The sequence below is a fragment of the Macroventuria anomochaeta genome (genome assembly GCF_010093625.1).
Source record: "Macroventuria anomochaeta strain CBS 525.71 unplaced genomic scaffold BU25scaffold_5, whole genome shotgun sequence".
NCBI classification, from domain to species: Eukaryota; Fungi; Ascomycota; class Dothideomycetes; order Pleosporales; family Didymellaceae; genus Macroventuria; species Macroventuria anomochaeta.
In genome coordinates, this window is record NW_022985366.1 from 134,296 (window position 1) to 150,464 (window position 16,169).

General features: G+C 52.7%; 7 protein-coding genes across 7 annotated transcripts; 5 read left to right on the forward strand and 2 right to left on the reverse strand.

Annotated features, from left to right (window-relative positions):
• The first annotated feature begins 3 nt into the window (after positions 1-3).
• Positions 4-3,694, forward strand: BU25DRAFT_221703 (uncharacterized protein). The gene is made up of 4 exons (XM_033701328.1): positions 4-156; positions 205-3,202; positions 3,258-3,581; positions 3,645-3,694. Exons 1-3 carry the CDS (start codon positions 62-64, stop codon positions 3,555-3,557), a joined length of 3,393 nt encoding a protein of 1,130 aa, XP_033565167.1. The 5' UTR covers positions 4-61; the 3' UTR covers positions 3,558-3,581; positions 3,645-3,694.
• A 954-nt stretch (positions 3,695-4,648) lies between these two features.
• Positions 4,649-5,341, reverse strand: BU25DRAFT_418633 (uncharacterized protein; the record flags this gene model as incomplete). The annotated part of the gene is made up of 2 exons (XM_033707884.1): positions 4,649-5,204; positions 5,253-5,341. The coding sequence occupies 2 exons, from the start codon at positions 5,339-5,341 to the stop codon at positions 4,649-4,651; spliced, it is 645 nt and encodes a 214-aa protein (XP_033565168.1).
• A 134-nt stretch (positions 5,342-5,475) lies between these two features.
• On the reverse strand, positions 5,476-6,343 carry BU25DRAFT_360713 (transcription initiation factor IIA, gamma subunit; the record flags this gene model as incomplete). The annotated part of the gene is made up of 3 exons (XM_033703677.1): positions 5,476-6,018; positions 6,096-6,243; positions 6,300-6,343. 3 exons carry the CDS (start codon positions 6,341-6,343, stop codon positions 5,872-5,874), a joined length of 339 nt encoding a protein of 112 aa, XP_033565169.1. The 3' UTR covers positions 5,476-5,871.
• Positions 6,344-6,492: 149 nt separating this feature from the next.
• On the forward strand, positions 6,493-7,548 carry BU25DRAFT_407547 (uncharacterized protein). Its single transcript, XM_033705567.1, has 4 exons — positions 6,493-6,598; positions 6,647-6,773; positions 6,824-7,135; positions 7,186-7,548. The coding sequence occupies exons 1-4, from the start codon at positions 6,541-6,543 to the stop codon at positions 7,286-7,288; spliced, it is 600 nt and encodes a 199-aa protein (XP_033565170.1). The 5' UTR covers positions 6,493-6,540; the 3' UTR covers positions 7,289-7,548.
• A 99-nt stretch (positions 7,549-7,647) lies between these two features.
• On the forward strand, positions 7,648-9,980 carry BU25DRAFT_407548 (uncharacterized protein). The gene is made up of 6 exons (XM_033705568.1): positions 7,648-7,933; positions 7,985-8,025; positions 8,078-8,115; positions 8,166-8,387; positions 8,436-9,315; positions 9,368-9,980. Exons 1-6 carry the CDS (start codon positions 7,658-7,660, stop codon positions 9,933-9,935), a joined length of 2,025 nt encoding a protein of 674 aa, XP_033565171.1. The 5' UTR covers positions 7,648-7,657; the 3' UTR covers positions 9,936-9,980.
• Positions 9,981-12,101: 2,121 nt separating this feature from the next.
• Positions 12,102-13,417, forward strand: BU25DRAFT_407550 (uncharacterized protein). The gene is made up of 2 exons (XM_033705569.1): positions 12,102-12,627; positions 12,687-13,417. Exons 1-2 carry the CDS (start codon positions 12,330-12,332, stop codon positions 13,208-13,210), a joined length of 822 nt encoding a protein of 273 aa, XP_033565172.1. The 5' UTR covers positions 12,102-12,329; the 3' UTR covers positions 13,211-13,417.
• Positions 13,418-13,695: 278 nt separating this feature from the next.
• On the forward strand, positions 13,696-15,867 carry BU25DRAFT_407551 (MFS general substrate transporter). The gene is made up of 3 exons (XM_033705570.1): positions 13,696-14,526; positions 14,588-14,836; positions 14,891-15,867. The coding sequence occupies exons 1-3, from the start codon at positions 14,151-14,153 to the stop codon at positions 15,820-15,822; spliced, it is 1,557 nt and encodes a 518-aa protein (XP_033565173.1). The 5' UTR covers positions 13,696-14,150; the 3' UTR covers positions 15,823-15,867.
• Positions 15,868-16,169: the final 302 nt, after the last annotated feature.

The following is a 16,169-nucleotide window of genomic DNA, read 5'->3' on the forward strand; positions in this document are numbered from 1 at the left end:
TCGCCTCTCTCGTTATAGCTTCAAGGTCGCTGGGAAGCTGCACACTGGCTAGGGATCCATCATGGCGTACATTGCACCTATACATAAGCCGAGCAGCGTCCGCCATGCACTCAAGCTCAACTTCTTGAGTGCAGAAGACGACTGCTTAGTAGTCGCGTAAGCATGTCATGTTCGAGACTGATAGAGGTACTGAGTGTTCTGTAGGAAAGCGAACAGACTCGAGTTCTACTCCCAGACTACCGATGGACTGGCTCTGCAGCACCAGAAAGCTATCTATGGCAAGGTCACCATGCTCCAGAAGCTGCGCCCAGCACTATCACAGACCGACCATCTCTTCGTTGGAACTGACCGATTCACATACTTCACCCTGTCCTGGGATGCCGACAAGAAGCAACTACATACCGAGAAGTCGTTCGAAAGCGTCGCCGACAATGCTGCGAGAGAGTCACAAACAGGCGAGAGATGTCATGTTGATCCCACAGGGCGCCTCATGACAGTCGAAGTGTATGAAGGCATCATCACAGTCATACCACTCGTACAAAGAGTCAAGAAGAGGAAGGCAGCTGGGCAGTCAGAAGTTGCCCATCTTGGAGAGCCCGTGCCTGTCCGGATATCAGAGATGTTTGTCCGCTCATCGACCTTCATCAAGCCTGAATCGTTCGATGATAATCCGAAAATTGCCTTACTTTACGAAGACACTCACTCTCATGTCAAGCTCAAGGTCCGCGAAATCAAGCATATCGGAGACGAGATTGAGCTAGAGGAGGGAGAGGTGTGCAAAGCAGATATAGAGCTAGGTGCCAGCCATCTAATACCGGTGGAGCTGCCCTCACATGGCCTGATAGTGATCGGCGAGACGTCCATCGGATACTACAACAGCGAGACCGGCGAGCTGCAAGTCGAGCCCTTGGAGGAAGCCACGATCTTTGTAGCTTGGGAGAAGATCGACTCACAGCGCTTTGTGCTCGCAGACGACTACGGACGGGTATACCTTTTCATGCTCGTTCTGGGCGATGACCATCGAGTTCAGTCATGGAAGCTCGACGTCATTGGCCTGACGTCGCGAGCGTCGGTGCTGGTATACTTGGATGCTGGATACGTCTTCGTCGGCTCACACCAAGGTGACTCCCAGGTCATTAGGATCGCAGAGAAGTCGATGGAAATCGTACAAACGTTCTCGAATATTGCTCCTGTGCTCGACTTCACAGTCATGGATATGGGCAACAGGTCCGGCGAGGGGCAAACCAACGAGTACTCTTCCGGCCAAGCTCGAATCGTTACTGGCAGCGGCGCATATCAAGATGGCAGTCTCCGAAGCGTTCGCAGCGGTGTAGGACTGGAAGACGTTGGTCTGCTTGGCGAGATGGAACACATCTCCAACCTTTTCAGCCTGAAGTCAAATCCTTCCTCAGACTACGCTGACACACTCCTTGTCACTTTCGTCAATGAGTCGCGTGTCTTTAGATTCGATCCCCAGGGCGAAGTCGAGGAAGTCGAAGAATTCGCTTCGCTCGCACTGGATGAAACTACACTTGCTACGGCCAACATATCGCAAGGACGCGTCGTGCAGGTTACGAATGGACGAGCACGCATATGCGATCTTGATGGCGGCATGGTTGTGTCGGAATGGATGCCGTTTGGCGGCCAACAGATCACTGCAGCCGCCGTCAATGACAGTCACGTCTTGGTCTCATTGGGAGGCGTCACAGTCGTGTCTCTGACTTTGTTGGCTCCACCATACCGGGTCGGGCCATCAATGGCGGACGGTGGCTTACAAGTCATTAAGGAGAAGACCTTCGGGACAGAGAGTCAAGTTGCTTGTGTGGCGCTACCAGCTGGCTCCAGTCCCGTGTGCTTTATCGGATTCTGGAAGGACTCTGGTCTGGCTATCTGCTCTCTGGACACACTAGACACCGTCAAGACAGCGCAGATCTCGGAAGACTCTGTTCCGCGCTCGTTGCTCCTCACACAGATTTTTCTCGACCAGCCGCCCACACTGTTCGCTGCTTTGGCAGATGGTAATGTTGTGACCTATTCGTTCGACCCATCGACCAACGAGCTATCCGGGCGCAAGAGTATCGTACTGGGAACACGCGAGGCCACGTTCCGTGCTTTGCCTCGTGGCAACGGCCTCTTCAATGTCTTTGCAACATGTGAGCACCCTTCGCTGATTTACGCATCAGAAGGCCGTCTTGTGTACTCTGCTGTCACAGCAGAGAAGGCAACAACAGTGTGCCCGTTCGATTCAGAAGCCTACCCTGACTCCGTAGCCATCGCAACATCAGAAGATCTTCGAATAGCACTGGTAGACACTGAGCGTACCACACACATCCAGACCCTCAAGGTCGATGAGACCGTCCGCCGGATAGCTTATTCACCAAGCCTCAAAGCCTTCGGTCTCGGCACAATAAAGCGCATTTTGAAGAGTGGCGAAGAGTTCATGATAAGCCATTTCAAGCTTGTCGACGAGATCCAATTTAAGGAACTTGACACCTACCCCCTCAACGAAGATGAATTACTCGAATGTGTCATCCGCTGCGCCTTCCCCGACGGCTCAGGTGGAATAGCTGAACGCTTCATACTCGGCACCGCATACCTCGACGATCAGCAAGCCACCGAAGAGCGCGGTCGCATCCTCGTCCTCGAAGTCACCCCGGAGCGCTCCCTCAAGCTCGTCACCTCCCTCGCCGTCAAAGGCGGATGTCGCTGTCTCGCGATATGCGACGGCAAAATAGTCGCCGCCCTCATAAAGACAATCGTAGTCTACAACCTCGAGTTCCGCACGCAATCAAAACCCGAACTCATCAAAGCCGCAACCTTCCGCTGCTCAACGGCACCCATCGACATCACCGTCAACGGGAACCTAATCGCGATAGCAGACCTGATGAAATCCCTCGTCGTGGTCGAGTTCAAACCCGGCGAGGACGGAGTCAGCGATAAATTGATTGAGGTTGCGAGACACTACCAGACGATATGGGCCACGGCGGTGGCGGAAGTAGATACAAATACATATCTCGAGAGCGACGCGGAAGGGAATCTGGCAGTGCTGGTGCGCAACCCCGAAGGCGTGACAGACGACGATAAGAAGCGGCTGCAAACCACATCTGAGATCCTGCTTGGTGAGATGGTGAATAGGATACGGCGCATCGATATTGTCGCGCAGCCGGATGCTGTAGTCCTACCGCGGGCGTTTATGGGCACGGTAAGTTACACACCCTATCAACAGTTGATTGTGACATCCTGCTAATGTAAAATAGGTCGAGGGCTCGATTTACCTCTTCGGCCTCATCCAACCCGCATACCTCGATCTCCTCATCACACTACAAAGCAACCTCGGCACAATCGTACCTGCGCCCGGCAACATGGACTTCGCGCGGTACCGCGCGTTCAAGAACCAAGTCAGGGAAAGCGAAGAGCCGTATCGCTTTGTAGACGGTGAGCTGGTGGCGAGGTTTCTGGACTTGAGCGAGGAGCAGCAGACAACGGCGTGCAAAGGGCTGGGGCGAGATGTTGAAGAGGTAAGAGGGTTGGTCGAGGGACTGAGACGACTACATTAAAGAAGGCTGAGGGTTTGAGACGAAGTAAGAGGCACATGCCACACGAACAATCCCAATACATGATTTGAAAGTCCTGACTTCTACAAGAAGAATCCAAAATTCACCACCGCAACACATCACCCTTAATCCATCACCGCCCCCACACTCTATCTCGCTCGTCCCAGCATCCCATCTCCCTCCCTCCACCCAGGAACCACCCACCTCCCATCCTGTCACACCCACACCCACACCCACACCCACACCCCGCGACCATGCTCCACAACGGCGGCGTTGACCGTGGCCGTCTAAGCGGCATATCCCTCAGAAACATGTTCGGATCAGCGAAGGATTTGCAGCGTACGCCATGGCGTTCGCACATCAACGGCGCCCTATTCCCGGATCCGGGGCTGGCGTAGGGGAAGTAGTACTCGCAGAGGTGCTCTTTCATGCTGTAGTACCTGCAGGGCCGTTCTCTCTTGGTCTCGATCTCTGCCGAGTAGGAGTCTTCGAAGTCCTCGTCCTCGTTAAGGATTTCATCTTTAGTGATGAGGTTCTGGAATGACGGCTTTGCGTCTGTCCTTGTCGGTGTACTGCTCACGAGAGTTGAGTCCCAGGAGTTTGATTCTGTGCAAGTCGGCTCCGAGCCGTGCTGTATTGGGCCCCGGGCCCTTGTTCTTCTTGTTCTTGCGCTTCTTGTGGCGTGCTTACTTTTATGGTTACGGTGAGCTCAACCTCCCCCCCCCCCCCCCACCCAAACAAAAGAGAACAAGCGGGTTCGCCCTAATGAGCTCCTCAGAGTTACGCTGACCGTGGGATCAGATGACAGGCTTGGTATGATCGCCCTCAACGAACCCTTGCTCTCGCCGCAAATGATCACAGCTGCGCATGCTTTCGTTGTGCTCCTTGGGGTTGTGTGCGTGCTTGCGTACGCTCAAGCACGATTCGAGTTATGAGTCGACGACAATCTAGATGAGGACGAATGTGACAGTCGGCTCTTACTGTCAGGTGTCATCACATAGACGTGCTGATACTAGAAAGGTCAACAAGTAAGACCCAATGACGAAGGATGTGAATAGGCCTCATAAAAATGCATTGCTGCGTAGTAGCACAAGCTATCTTAGCGTCCCATCCTCATCACTGCGCTCGCTACTACTACTCCTACGCCTAAAACTATCAAGCTCATGTCTCGACTGTCCCTCATCATCGTTGTCCCTGAACTCAGCACCCACCTCGCCCTCAGCGTTCAGCAACGGCGCTTCCCCTGTCCCAGTGACTATCTCTTTCTTCTCTCCCTCTTCCCTCATACCAATAATCACGCTGCCGGCTACAAGCATTGCGGCGCCGAGCCACCACAGCCCCGGCAAGCTCTCGGAGAAGACCAGAGCGGATAGGATCGCGGTGATCATGAAGTTTGCAGATGTGTTGATGACGGAGACGCGGACAGTGGAGGAAGCGAGGGTGAGAGCGCGCGTGAAGAGACCCCACATTATGGCGTTGAAGAGGAGGTTCATGCCGAAGAAGGCCTGCTGTTTGTCAGAGATAGGATCGCGGGGGTGGACGGAGGTAAATACGGCGCGGAGGGCATATTCGAAGAATTTGTTTGAGGGGCCGAGGCCAAATGCTGCAGCAAGAGAGCTTGACCAGGAGCTTGTGAGCTCTGTTGTTGTGCTGCCTTAAGATCAGCATGAGGCTCTTCAGGGTGCTATGGAAACTCACAGCTTCGCAAAGACACCATTGAAAGCTGCACATGCTCCGCTCGTAATTGCGAAGAAGAGCCACGCTGTTTTTGTGCGTGGTAAAGACATGGCAAGCTATTGTGTGTTGCTACTGCGCAACTCGATGTGCTTGAGGATGTGTGGGGGAGGTGAGGTCGATGCAGCTGCTGCACGGAGCGTACCCCCGAGAGCTTAGTCAACCCTCATGACTATGAACGATGTTGCTACACAAGGGAGGTGATTTAAAGTCTACTGTGTATTTCGCGCAAAACATTGTATTGCGATCTTTGTTCTGTTTTCACATAGTGCGTATGTAGCTCTGGAGGCCTTCACGTTAAGCGTGATGCGAGTGTCATAACCTCAACTCCAGACCATGTCCGTGGTATCCATTCCTGTCTTGTTCCATAACGCCAGAATTCAAGCAATCCAATGCAGTCCGTGTGATATCGCTCCGAGTGTCTCCAATTGACGCGTTACTCATGCTTCCTCTTCAGTTCAAATTTCCACTTCCAGACCCTGGACCCGCAACGTTCATCTTCAACATCTTGGGCACCACCCTTCCATTTGCCTAGGATTACATTCAGCAACCATGAAGTGCAAGCAAAGCCAGAGACTCAGCTCTAGGCCTCGCCTGGACGCTTCGTGTTACAGCTGACGATCTTGACCCGGTCGGCATGGACCTGGTTTGTGTTGTCGAGCTTGAAGTTGATGTCCTTGATGATGAATGTCCAAACGTCGTCGCAGAAGCGGTAGGTATCGAGGTGGCCCTGCACGAGCGCATGTCAGTACACTGCTGTTGCCCTCGGTCTTCGTTTGAGCTGCTACAAAGCCACTGTGCACCCACCTTAAACGTCAGCCTCGCCTTCACCTTATCTGCGAGTACGTCGGCGACCGCCTTGTCAAAGTTTGTGAGGATCTTCATGGCCAGCTGGGGCTCGATGCGGCGCTCGGTGATCAGATTGTCCAGCGTGTCCGTGAGGGCACCGCCCAGACTGTCTGCTATCAGCCAGCGTGCTCTATATCATTCTTACGAGTGCGCATGCAGTACCTGCTTCGACGGTAGAGCTCGTAGTACTTGAGATCGGCGGCCATGTTGACTGCGTCAAGGTGGGTTGGCTGGTGTTCTGGTGACGGGGTGATTGCCTGTGGTGTGGAGGCTGATACAGCGCCAAGCCGGCAGGTCCAAGCGCCAACCATCATCATCGCAGCTTCCAACGCTGCCTCCACCAAGGAAGCTCCAGTCCCGCCACTCTCACCATCCATCTCCGCTCTCACGACTATCTCCGAAGATGGTTCTCACATACGGCACGGGCGGTGCGACCGCCGCCTTGACGGTGGTTGGCTTGTGTATGTGCGGCGACGACGGGGGCGCAGGCAATAGCTAATGACGGACAGACATGCTGTTCAACGGCGAGGGCGAAGCATTCAACGTCGGACGCTTCCTCGAATCTATATCACCATACACCTGGGCTAGTTTGGGCATCAGTCTATGCATTGGTCTCTCCGTCGTAGGATCGGCGTGGTACGTTTCCACAGCAGCAGGGACTTGGGCAGGCTCTAACTGCATGGCAGGGGTATCTTTACAACCGGTGTGTCCATCGTCGGTGGTGGTGTTAAGGCTCCCAGGATACGAACCAAGAACTTGATCTCGATTATCTTCTGCGAAGTCGTTGCCATCTACGGCGTCATTATGGCCATCATCTTCTCCTCGAAGATGCAGGCTGTCGGGGACACTGAGAAGCTTTACTCTGGGTCCAACTACTTCACCGGCTATGCGCTGTTTTGGGCTGGACTCACAGTCGGCATGTGCAACCTGATCTGCGGTGTCTCTGTTGGTATCAACGGAAGTAGCGCAGCGTTGGCAGATGCTGCTGATCCTTCGCTGTATGTACAATCTACCCAGAGCCCAGAATCAGTGACTAACAGACCTGCAGTTTCGTCAAGATCCTCGTTATTGAGATCTTCAGTTCCATTCTTGGTCTGTTTGGTCTCATTATTGGACTGCTTATGCAGAGCGCCGCAAAGGACTTTGACTGAGCGCATTGACAAACTTGCACAACGAACAATTTCAGTCAAAGAAGCGATCAAGTCGATAAACAAGAGGGGATACGGCAGGAAGAGAGGGTATTTCAGACTTAGCACCTCAAAACTGAAGGCAATTTTGGAAGGGTTCGCCGAAGTTGTACGATGTACATAGGGAAGGCGCTTGTATAATGCATGTATCACGAGCGAGCATTGGCGTTAGATATCAAGTTTCGATCAGGGTTCATTACAAGAAATCACATATGTTGAACGCTGCTTATGCATCCTTACGAGTACCCAAAGTCCAGGTGGCCCATGCGCAGACTATACGAAAGATAGATGCGGGACAAGAGCTCTACCATCAACATCACCTACTCTGCCAACATGAGCACCACAAACACAAGACTGAAGGCCGCGATCCTGATTGTGTCAGAGACAGCGTCTCAGGACGCCTCAACTGACAAATGCATACCAATTCTCAAAGATGTCTTCGGCAACTCCGGTAATGACCAATGGAATGTTGCAGAGACCGAGATCGTGCCGGATAGTGTACTCGCAATCCAGAAGACCATTAAGAATTGGACTGATGGTGCTGAACCCGTCAATCTGATCATCAGCAGTGGAGGTACCGGGTTTGCTACGAAAGACGTTACTCCGGAAGTACGACACCTCGTGCTGAGCTTAAGGATTGATGACTGACAGTGGGGGCAGGCGATAACACCATTGATAGACAGACATGCCCCAGGACTTGTGTAAGTGACCACTCAGTGTTTACAATGGGATGTACTACTAACGTCAGTTCAGCCATGGCATGCTTACGGCTTCATATGCTGTTACACCTTGTAAGCAGCCTCACTTTATCGCCAAGCATCCAACTACTGACCTTACCCAGTCGCATTGATGGCAAGACCAGTGGCCGGCACTCGAAAACAGTCTATCATCGTCACTCTACCTGGATCGCCAAAGGGCGCCAAGGAGAATCTAGAGGCCGTCATCAAGTTGCTACCGCACGCGTGCATCCAGGCTGCTGGTGCAGAATCAAGACCACTCCACGAAGGTGGTGTAAAGAAACTTGAGAAAGATGCAGGCGTTTCTTCTGGTGGTGCGTCATTAAGTAATAATAACCCCTCGAGTAAGGGCCGAATTCAATTGACAGTGTCAGGTGCAAGCGGCGGTCATCATCATCACCACCACCATCATGGACATGGTCATTCCCACGGTCATGGACCTCATGCCGCAGTGCAGCCGCACACAAAGCCGGAAGACCGACCTCAGTCAAATGACCCTAACGCCGGACCAACTCGCAGATATCGATCCTCTCCATATCCAATGCTTGCAGTCGACAATGCGTTGAAGCTAATTGCAGAGCACACACCTGCTCCCATTGTCGAGAAGGTCCCTGTAGACATGAAGTTGGGCGGCTCCGTGCTCGCAGAAGATGTCAAAGCTACAGAATCCGTCCCAGCTTTCCGAGCTAGCATTGTGGATGGATACGCTGTCAAGATCCCTTCCTCTGGCAAGTTTGAGAAGGGCGTGTACCCTGTTGCAATCGTATCGCATGCCCAAGCAGGTGACGTGAAGGAGCTGAAGGAGGGAGAGATTGCTCGGATCACTACCGGTGCACCACTCCCACCTGGCGCCGATGCCGTCGTCATGGTTGAAGACACAGTATTGAAGAGCCAGACAGACGATGGCAAGGAAGAGAAGGAGGTCGAGATTTTGACAGACGAGATCAAAGCTGGTGAGAATGTGCGCGAGATCGGTAGTGATGTGAAAGAAGGCGAGACGATATTGAAGAAGGGTGAGGGTGTCACAGTCATTGGTGGTGAATTCGGGCTCCTTGCATCCGTAGGCACGAGGGAGGTCTCTATCTACAGAAGACCCGTAGTCGGTGTATTGAGCACAGGCGACGAAATCATCCCCCACGACAGAGAAGGACCGCTACGCCTGGGCGAAGTACGAGACACGAACCGCCCCACCCTCATCACAGCAGCGCGAAGCCATCGCTTCGAAGTCGTCGATCTCGGTATCGCATCAGACAAGTAAGTCCACATGCCCAGTTACACTTCCGGTCCCGATCACTAACCCAACCAGACCCGGCACGCTCGAGCAAACCCTCCGCACCGCTCTCTTGAAGTGCGACATAATCATAACCTCAGGTGGCGTCTCCATGGGCGAACTTGACCTGCTCAAACCCACAATCGAGCGCTCCCTAGGTGGTACAATCCACTTCGGCCGCGTGAACATGAAGCCCGGCAAACCGACCACCTTTGCCACAGTTCCCACCAAAGCGCCCGATGGCACGCGCATCTCCAAAGCCATCTTCTCGTTACCGGGTAACCCAGCATCGGCCGTGGTGTGCTTCCACCTCTTCGTCTTGCCGGCGCTGCACCAACAGGCTGGCATCACGCCTGTGGGGCTGCCGAAGGTGAGTGTACTGCTTGATGAAGATGTTAGGATGGATAAGGGCAGGCCGGAGTATCACCGTGCGCTTGTTGTTGCGCGGGATGGAGCTATGTATGCTAGTTCGACGGGTGGGCAGAGGAGTAGTAGGATAGGGAGTTTTAAGGGAGCGAATGCGTTACTGGCTATGCCGATGGGGAAGGGGAGTTTGAAGAAGGGGGAGAGGGTTGACGCGCTGTTGATGGGGAAGTTGGGTTGAGCAGTGTATTTTGATCTGGTCTACCGCTGCTCATAGTTGCTAGCAAGTGTATGAGACATGTCACCACACGTTTGTTTGCTTCATCGTACCTTCTAGTGTCAACCGAGAAGTGTCTGTTGTGCGCCACAGCAGCCCAAATATCACCGGTCTCAACCCCATACAGCCTTCGACGTCTTACTCACCACTTACGTCCAGTGTTCCTGGCCCTGAGCTCAACTTACCCCTTTAAGTAAGCAAGCCATTCCCCGTGGATTCCAGCGTGTCACCTGTCACTGCCCATTTCGGCGCGTTGAACTGCACACATCCGAGCGTCTCCCGACAAGCTTCCTGACAGCGCTTTGAGCAGCGTACATGTGTGAGGGTGGTATGCGTCAGAGCTAGACATGGGTTTTCCCGACCCTCGAGGTCCATTGATGATGGCAGACACAGTTGCAACTCTCGAAGGAGCTGAGTTTTGGACGAGATGTGTTCAGCAAGAGAAAGTCCATAACTCTCCACTGCTCATTGTGTCTGATGCCAAGCTCACGGTCAAGCGCTCGGGTCGAACGCCCACAGAGGAGTCCAAAGAAAACAAAAGTGCTTCCCTATTTCACAACAAACACCATGTCCCTCCCTGCGTCACACATCACGCTCACCCAGCGATGGCCAGCCCAGCGCTAAACCATCATCTCCACTCTCCACACCCGGTACGACATGCATTAGCATTCGCGCAGATCTGTGGCTCGCTAATGAGCTGTTCCAAACTGCCGGCGCCACTGCTGGGATGGCGTGAAATGTGTGACTGGGTATCATGGAGATTGCTGACAGAAGTTGCTGACGTGAGGCTGGGGATGCTGGGGTACGGCAGTGTGTGGGTAAATGCGGTGCTTTACCATGGCCTCGGTTAGTGGTTGCTTTTGGCTCAAGGGTGTGGTGTTCTAAAGTTGGTTGGGCTGGGAAAAGGGGTGAATCGCAGGTGTTGATCGATTGATGGACTGGATTGTTGATGAGTTTGGACGCCGGAGAAAGAGCAATTGTTGAGTCGCTCATGCATGCTGCCGATGTTTGGTTTCAGTTGCGTTACACGGGGTGGAGTGATCGCCTTGGCTTTGGGGAACATCTTAGAATTATCCGTGTCGACTTCGCTCCGACCCAGTGCTTGTAAGCACCCTGGAGTTCAATGTTGGCCGTGAATTATTTGGTCCATATCGCATGGGAAAACGTCTCCGCATCTAGTACAAAAGCAAAGCATGATAGAGGCCCTGTAAATCCCTCGATGTGGCCTTTTGAGAGTCAAGGTATCAATCTGTGGCGAACGCAGGATAAGGCTGATGATCACACTGAAGCCCGTGTGCGGTTTGGCTTTCGGTCGAATTCTAGATGTGAGTTCTCCTTTCAACCGTGAAGCAAACCGAGTTCATTGGCAAGGCGATACAGTGTCGAGCTTACACGGAACGACCACGGCGCTGCAACAACACGATCCAAGCATCGTAGGAAATGGAGATACCCGGTATCTTTGTATATCTGATAGACTTTCCAGTCAATAATGATGCGTCAGCAAGGCGGCGTAGCGTCAGCTCTGCGGGAGCGTCCGGATATGGTAGTTCACCCAGACCTTTATCAACGAAGACACAGATGCAGTCCGAGAACTCTACAGTGACATGTCAAATCCTTGAAGATGATGTTGAAGGCAGGCACAACCTGGTCGGAGGCGGAAGGTGGCACTAGCGCGCACCGGCCTTCCAATCGCTGCCCGCTGAGGCCTTCGACGCGCCTGAACCTCAGACACCTTACTCCTTGGCGCATTATGCCTCAGTCCGAAGGAGCAGAGCGTTCGCAGCCATTACAAGCCTTGTCTCTGCTTTATTCAATCCCTTGTGTGGCTAAATCGTCCAACAGCATCAACGGACAGGTTCCTCAACCGCCAGAGTGCAGCAGCAAGCGCCTTTATTGGCCCGGACTTGCAATCCCCATCGCCTCTGCCTAACACAACGTCGCGCCATGTCGGAAGTCGTCTTTTGCATGCCACAGGCCTCAGATCGAGGCTGATTGTCTTTCTCGACTAACACGTTAGCTGCGTTACCCCAGCGAACTGCTACGGGGATGTTGCACTGACGTTGCCGGGTTTGATGACATGTTTCAAATTGGCGACGAGGAACGCCTGTCGAGGACGCTGGCTACCAGCTCAAGAGGGTCACACAGGGCTGTCCACGCATAATAACATTGCAAAGCCTATCTGCCTGAGACTTATTTCGGGAGCCTTATATGGGTTTGCATTGCACCCTGACTGCCCTGTGATATTCGTTCCTTCGTCTCAAGATCTCATCTATTTTCACGCTTCTGGTCGAGTACCGATCTCGATCTCAACGTCGTTCCTTACAAGTCATTCTCTTACCCTATTGTCTTTTGTCTAATATGCCGTCGCGCTCATTCATCCTCTCGTTTCTCTACGCGACGTCGCTGGTTGCGGCGGCGAGTCAGAAATGCTATAGCCTTACCGGCGCAGAACTTGATGACACTTTTGCGCCATGCAACTCAACTGCTAAGCATAGTGGTTGCTGCGCCACAAATCGACCTGCTGGCTCTGCCGATATTTGTCTGGACAGCGGCTTGTGCATGGCGACGAAGAGCGAGTACATGGGCACCATATGGCAACCTGGATGTACAGACTCGACTGGCAAAGCTACTGAATGTCCACAACTTTGCCCTGGTGGTATGTACACGTATAAGTTCAATCGCGTAAAGTGTAACATCAGCCTAACGTTGTTGTAGCGAACAACGACTTCGATGGGCTGAACCCAGTGTCTGCATGGAACATCCAGACATGTGACTTTGGCACATACTGCTGCAGGGCGATCAACGACCGACGGAATTGCTGCAACAACTCGACAGCACCCAGGATCACGACAAGCTCCATCGGTGCATTTCAACTTCAGACTGCCACGGCCGTATCGTCATCCACCTCGACCGCGGCTTCTTCGTCGGCAATTGCGACAGAATCTTCGTCCAATCTCGAAGCAACCCTTACATTCAAGGGGGATGTCTGCAAGAGCGAGAGACACAAGACAGCTGTTGTCGGTGGCGCCGTCGGTGGTATGCTTGGAGCAGCCGTAGTAGGCTTGATGGGTGTTGTGTGCTGGATGTCGAAGCGAGAGCAGCGACAGCGCAAGCTCAAAGAGCACTACGAGGAGCAGTTCTCGCAGACCTGGGCTTATCGCAAGGCAATGGCGGCTAGTTCGACCTCCATGAAGACCGATGTCCATGAAGAGTTCAATGGGAAGCCGAGTGGGAGTTAAGGGCGAGTGACAGGCCGTGGTGTTTCTTTTGTTTGATGGCCAAGTGACTTCATGTTACGACAATGGCTAATGAGGAGGCTTTCGGTGTTTGGGTGGGATCGACTCCGGTCTTCTGTGTTTTCGAGCGGATACCCTATTCTTATCAGCGAACGTACGTAAATGTTTAGAGTTGGGAGTCGCAATGCGTCATGCTATCTCAAGAAGCTGTTATCTTGTCCAGGTCAGTTCATGAGCCTGACGTGCTGCCTCAGTGCTCTAAATCTTCCGGGCGAACTTCGACAAGCAGGACGGAAGCGATTTTCAAGCAACAACACTACAGATCGATCCCTTCGTATCTTCGACAAATCCATTCCTGTACCTCGGCCGAGATTGCTGCGTCAGGGGTGGCGTAGTGGGCTAAAGCGGATGATCCGCCAAGCAAATGCGGCTCTGAGGATATTGGAAGGCCCCGGTGTTGGGCGCTCACATGGAGATAACATGAGCACGACGTCACAACAGCAGCACCCACAACATGTTCTACTCGACGCACCGCGCTCAATATGTCTGCACGAGTACACGATATCCAAGGCGAACTTCAAGCCAAGTTATTGCATATTTTAACTTTGTAAACCGTCTATCGAGGCTTGCAGGGCATTCTCTCAGCCCTATGTCTACGTTACCTCCATAACCCCGCGAGAGCGGATGGTCCGCGTTTAGATGTAGCAGCGAACTCTAGACGGCTAAACAATGCATAGTATTGCGCAATGACGCGGACCAAAAGACCGGAGGATGGGAATGAATAAAACAGTCTGCTGGTACCTACCATTCTTGGTATTTCGCAGATCAAGATACATCACTACCCTCGTGCAGCCTTGAAGCACATCTTCTCGGTTCCTTACCGAACGACATCAAGCACAGACTACCTCCACAAGCACACAAGAACCTGATCGCCATACATACAATGGAGAAGGATGCTGAGTCCGGCCGCTTTGGTCGCATCTCGCACTTCCAACGAGTTCTTCATCAAGGAGCGCTCAATGATGACATTATCAACCACCCCTACAGAGGATCAGGAACTGAGAACGATCCATTCCTGGTTACATGGATAGACAATGATCCTGTCAACCCAATGAACTACTCGCTGACCCTGAAATGGACCATCACCATGCTCGTCGCGGTTGCAACACTGGCAGTAGCTTTCGTCTCTTCTGCATACTCTGGCGGTATTGTTGAGGTCCTGCAAGAGTTCCGTGTAGCGCAGATCATCGGCACACTTGGTATCTCGTTGTTCGTTCTTGGGTTTGCTATTGGACCTTTGCTGTGGGCTCCTTTGAGTGGTAAGTTACTTCTGACCTGGAGGGCTCTGACAAGTAACTACAAGTAACTAATACTGGACAGAACTGTACGGCCGCCAGTACCTCTTCTTTGGTACTTACATGCTGCTCACTGTTTTCAATGCCGGTGCAGCTGGTTCCCAAAACATCGAGACTCTGATCATCCTAAGGTTTTTGGCTGGTGCATTTGGCTCTTCGCCATTGACCAACGCTGGCGGAGTTATTGCCGATATGTTCCCTGCCAGTCAGCGTGGTTTAGCTACTAGTATCTTCGCCGCTGCTCCGTTTCTGGGACCCGTTATCGGTCCAATTGGTAAGTACCTCCCCGCGTCTTTCATTATGGAGAAGAGTACTAACACCCCATTAGTTGGCGGTTTCGTCGGCCAATCCATTGGCTGGCGCTGGATTGAAGGTGTCATGGCAATCTTCACCGGCGTCCTCTGGCTCACCTGTACCTTCCTCGTTCCTGAGACCTACGCCCCAGTTCTCCTCCGCAAACGCGCCGCCGCCTTGTCAAAGAAGACTGGCCAGGTCTACAAAAACAAGTCCGACGTCGAACAGGGCACAAAGTCCATCGGCACAGCCTTCAAGACTGCTCTCACTCGCCCCTGGATCCTACTCTTCCGCGAACCCATCGTGCTCCTGCTGTCCATCTACATGGCCGTCATCTACGGAACACTGTACATGCTGTTTGGCGCCTTCCCCATTGTCTACCAGCAAAGCCGCGGATGGTCGCAAGGAATCGGCGGTCTCGCATTCATCGGTGTGGCTGTTGGCATGATTGCCGCCGTCACATATTCGATCTGGGACAATAAGCGATACAACAATGCCATCAAAGCCTCGCCTTCTGGCATCGCTGCGCCTGAAGCTCGACTTCCGCCTGCTCTTGTCGGCTCGGTTGCTATGCCTATTGGACTGTTCTGGTTTGCTTGGACAAACTCGCCGAGTATCCACTGGATCGTCAGTATTATGGCTGGTGCTCCTTTCGGCTTTGGTATGGTTCTGGTATTCCTGTCCATCATGAACTACCTTATTGATGCCTACCTTATCTATGCGGCGTCTGTCCTTGCTGCTAACTCGGTACTGCGGTCGCTGTTCGGTGCTGCATTTCCACTGTTCACTAGCTACATGTACGCCGACCTGGGCATACACTGGGCCTCTTCGATTCCTGCGTTCTTAGCGCTGGCTTGTATACCTTTTCCTTTCTTGTTTTATAGGTATGGTGCTGCGATTCGATCGCGTTGCAAGTTCGCTGCGGAAGCTGCAGCATTCCTGGAGAAGATGCAACAGACAGGGTAAAAAAAAAGTCGTGTAGACTACATATACAGAGATAGAGTCCGGGCCATATGATGTTTACTTCCTTTTGTCTCGTCATAAGCTCTTTTTCAACATTTCATCTTCTATCAGACTGTGGATTCAACCTTCCTGATGTGTGTATTCTTCTTTCAACCCGAATATCTCGCTGAGATCTTAAGGTACTGAAACTGTGCACAACACGGCCTCCTAATCGCCAGCCTGCTATGTAACGTCCAGGTACAACCCGTCATATTTGCGTTCAATGCTCTGAAGAGTAGTGGACGAGAAGGTTATCACCAGATCTGGTGGAACATTGGCTGAAGAGGTTTAATCCAGTATCTGCTTCATGA

Coding starts and splice junctions, on each gene's coding strand:
- BU25DRAFT_221703 (XM_033701328.1), top strand. CDS start 62: ATGGCGTACATTGCACCTATACATAAGCCGAGCAGCGTCCGCCATGCA. Junction 157..204: donor GACGACTGCTTAGTAGTCGC/GTAAGCATGTCA, acceptor AGTGTTCTGTAG/GAAAGCGAACAGACTCGAGT. Junction 3,203..3,257: donor CGCGGGCGTTTATGGGCACG/GTAAGTTACACA, acceptor AATGTAAAATAG/GTCGAGGGCTCGATTTACCT.
- BU25DRAFT_407547 (XM_033705567.1), top strand. CDS start 6,541: ATGGTTCTCACATACGGCACGGGCGGTGCGACCGCCGCCTTGACGGTG. Junction 6,599..6,646: donor CTTGACGGTGGTTGGCTTGT/GTATGTGCGGCG, acceptor AATGACGGACAG/ACATGCTGTTCAACGGCGAG. Junction 6,774..6,823: donor TCCGTCGTAGGATCGGCGTG/GTACGTTTCCAC, acceptor ACTGCATGGCAG/GGGTATCTTTACAACCGGTG.
- BU25DRAFT_407548 (XM_033705568.1), top strand. CDS start 7,658: ATGAGCACCACAAACACAAGACTGAAGGCCGCGATCCTGATTGTGTCA. Junction 8,388..8,435: donor TTCTGGTGGTGCGTCATTAA/GTAATAATAACC, acceptor TGACAGTGTCAG/GTGCAAGCGGCGGTCATCAT. Junction 9,316..9,367: donor CTCGGTATCGCATCAGACAA/GTAAGTCCACAT, acceptor TAACCCAACCAG/ACCCGGCACGCTCGAGCAAA.
- BU25DRAFT_407550 (XM_033705569.1), top strand. CDS start 12,330: ATGCCGTCGCGCTCATTCATCCTCTCGTTTCTCTACGCGACGTCGCTG. Junction 12,628..12,686: donor TCCACAACTTTGCCCTGGTG/GTATGTACACGT, acceptor ACGTTGTTGTAG/CGAACAACGACTTCGATGGG.
- BU25DRAFT_407551 (XM_033705570.1), top strand. CDS start 14,151: ATGGAGAAGGATGCTGAGTCCGGCCGCTTTGGTCGCATCTCGCACTTC. Junction 14,527..14,587: donor GCTGTGGGCTCCTTTGAGTG/GTAAGTTACTTC, acceptor AATACTGGACAG/AACTGTACGGCCGCCAGTAC. Junction 14,837..14,890: donor ACCCGTTATCGGTCCAATTG/GTAAGTACCTCC, acceptor ACACCCCATTAG/TTGGCGGTTTCGTCGGCCAA.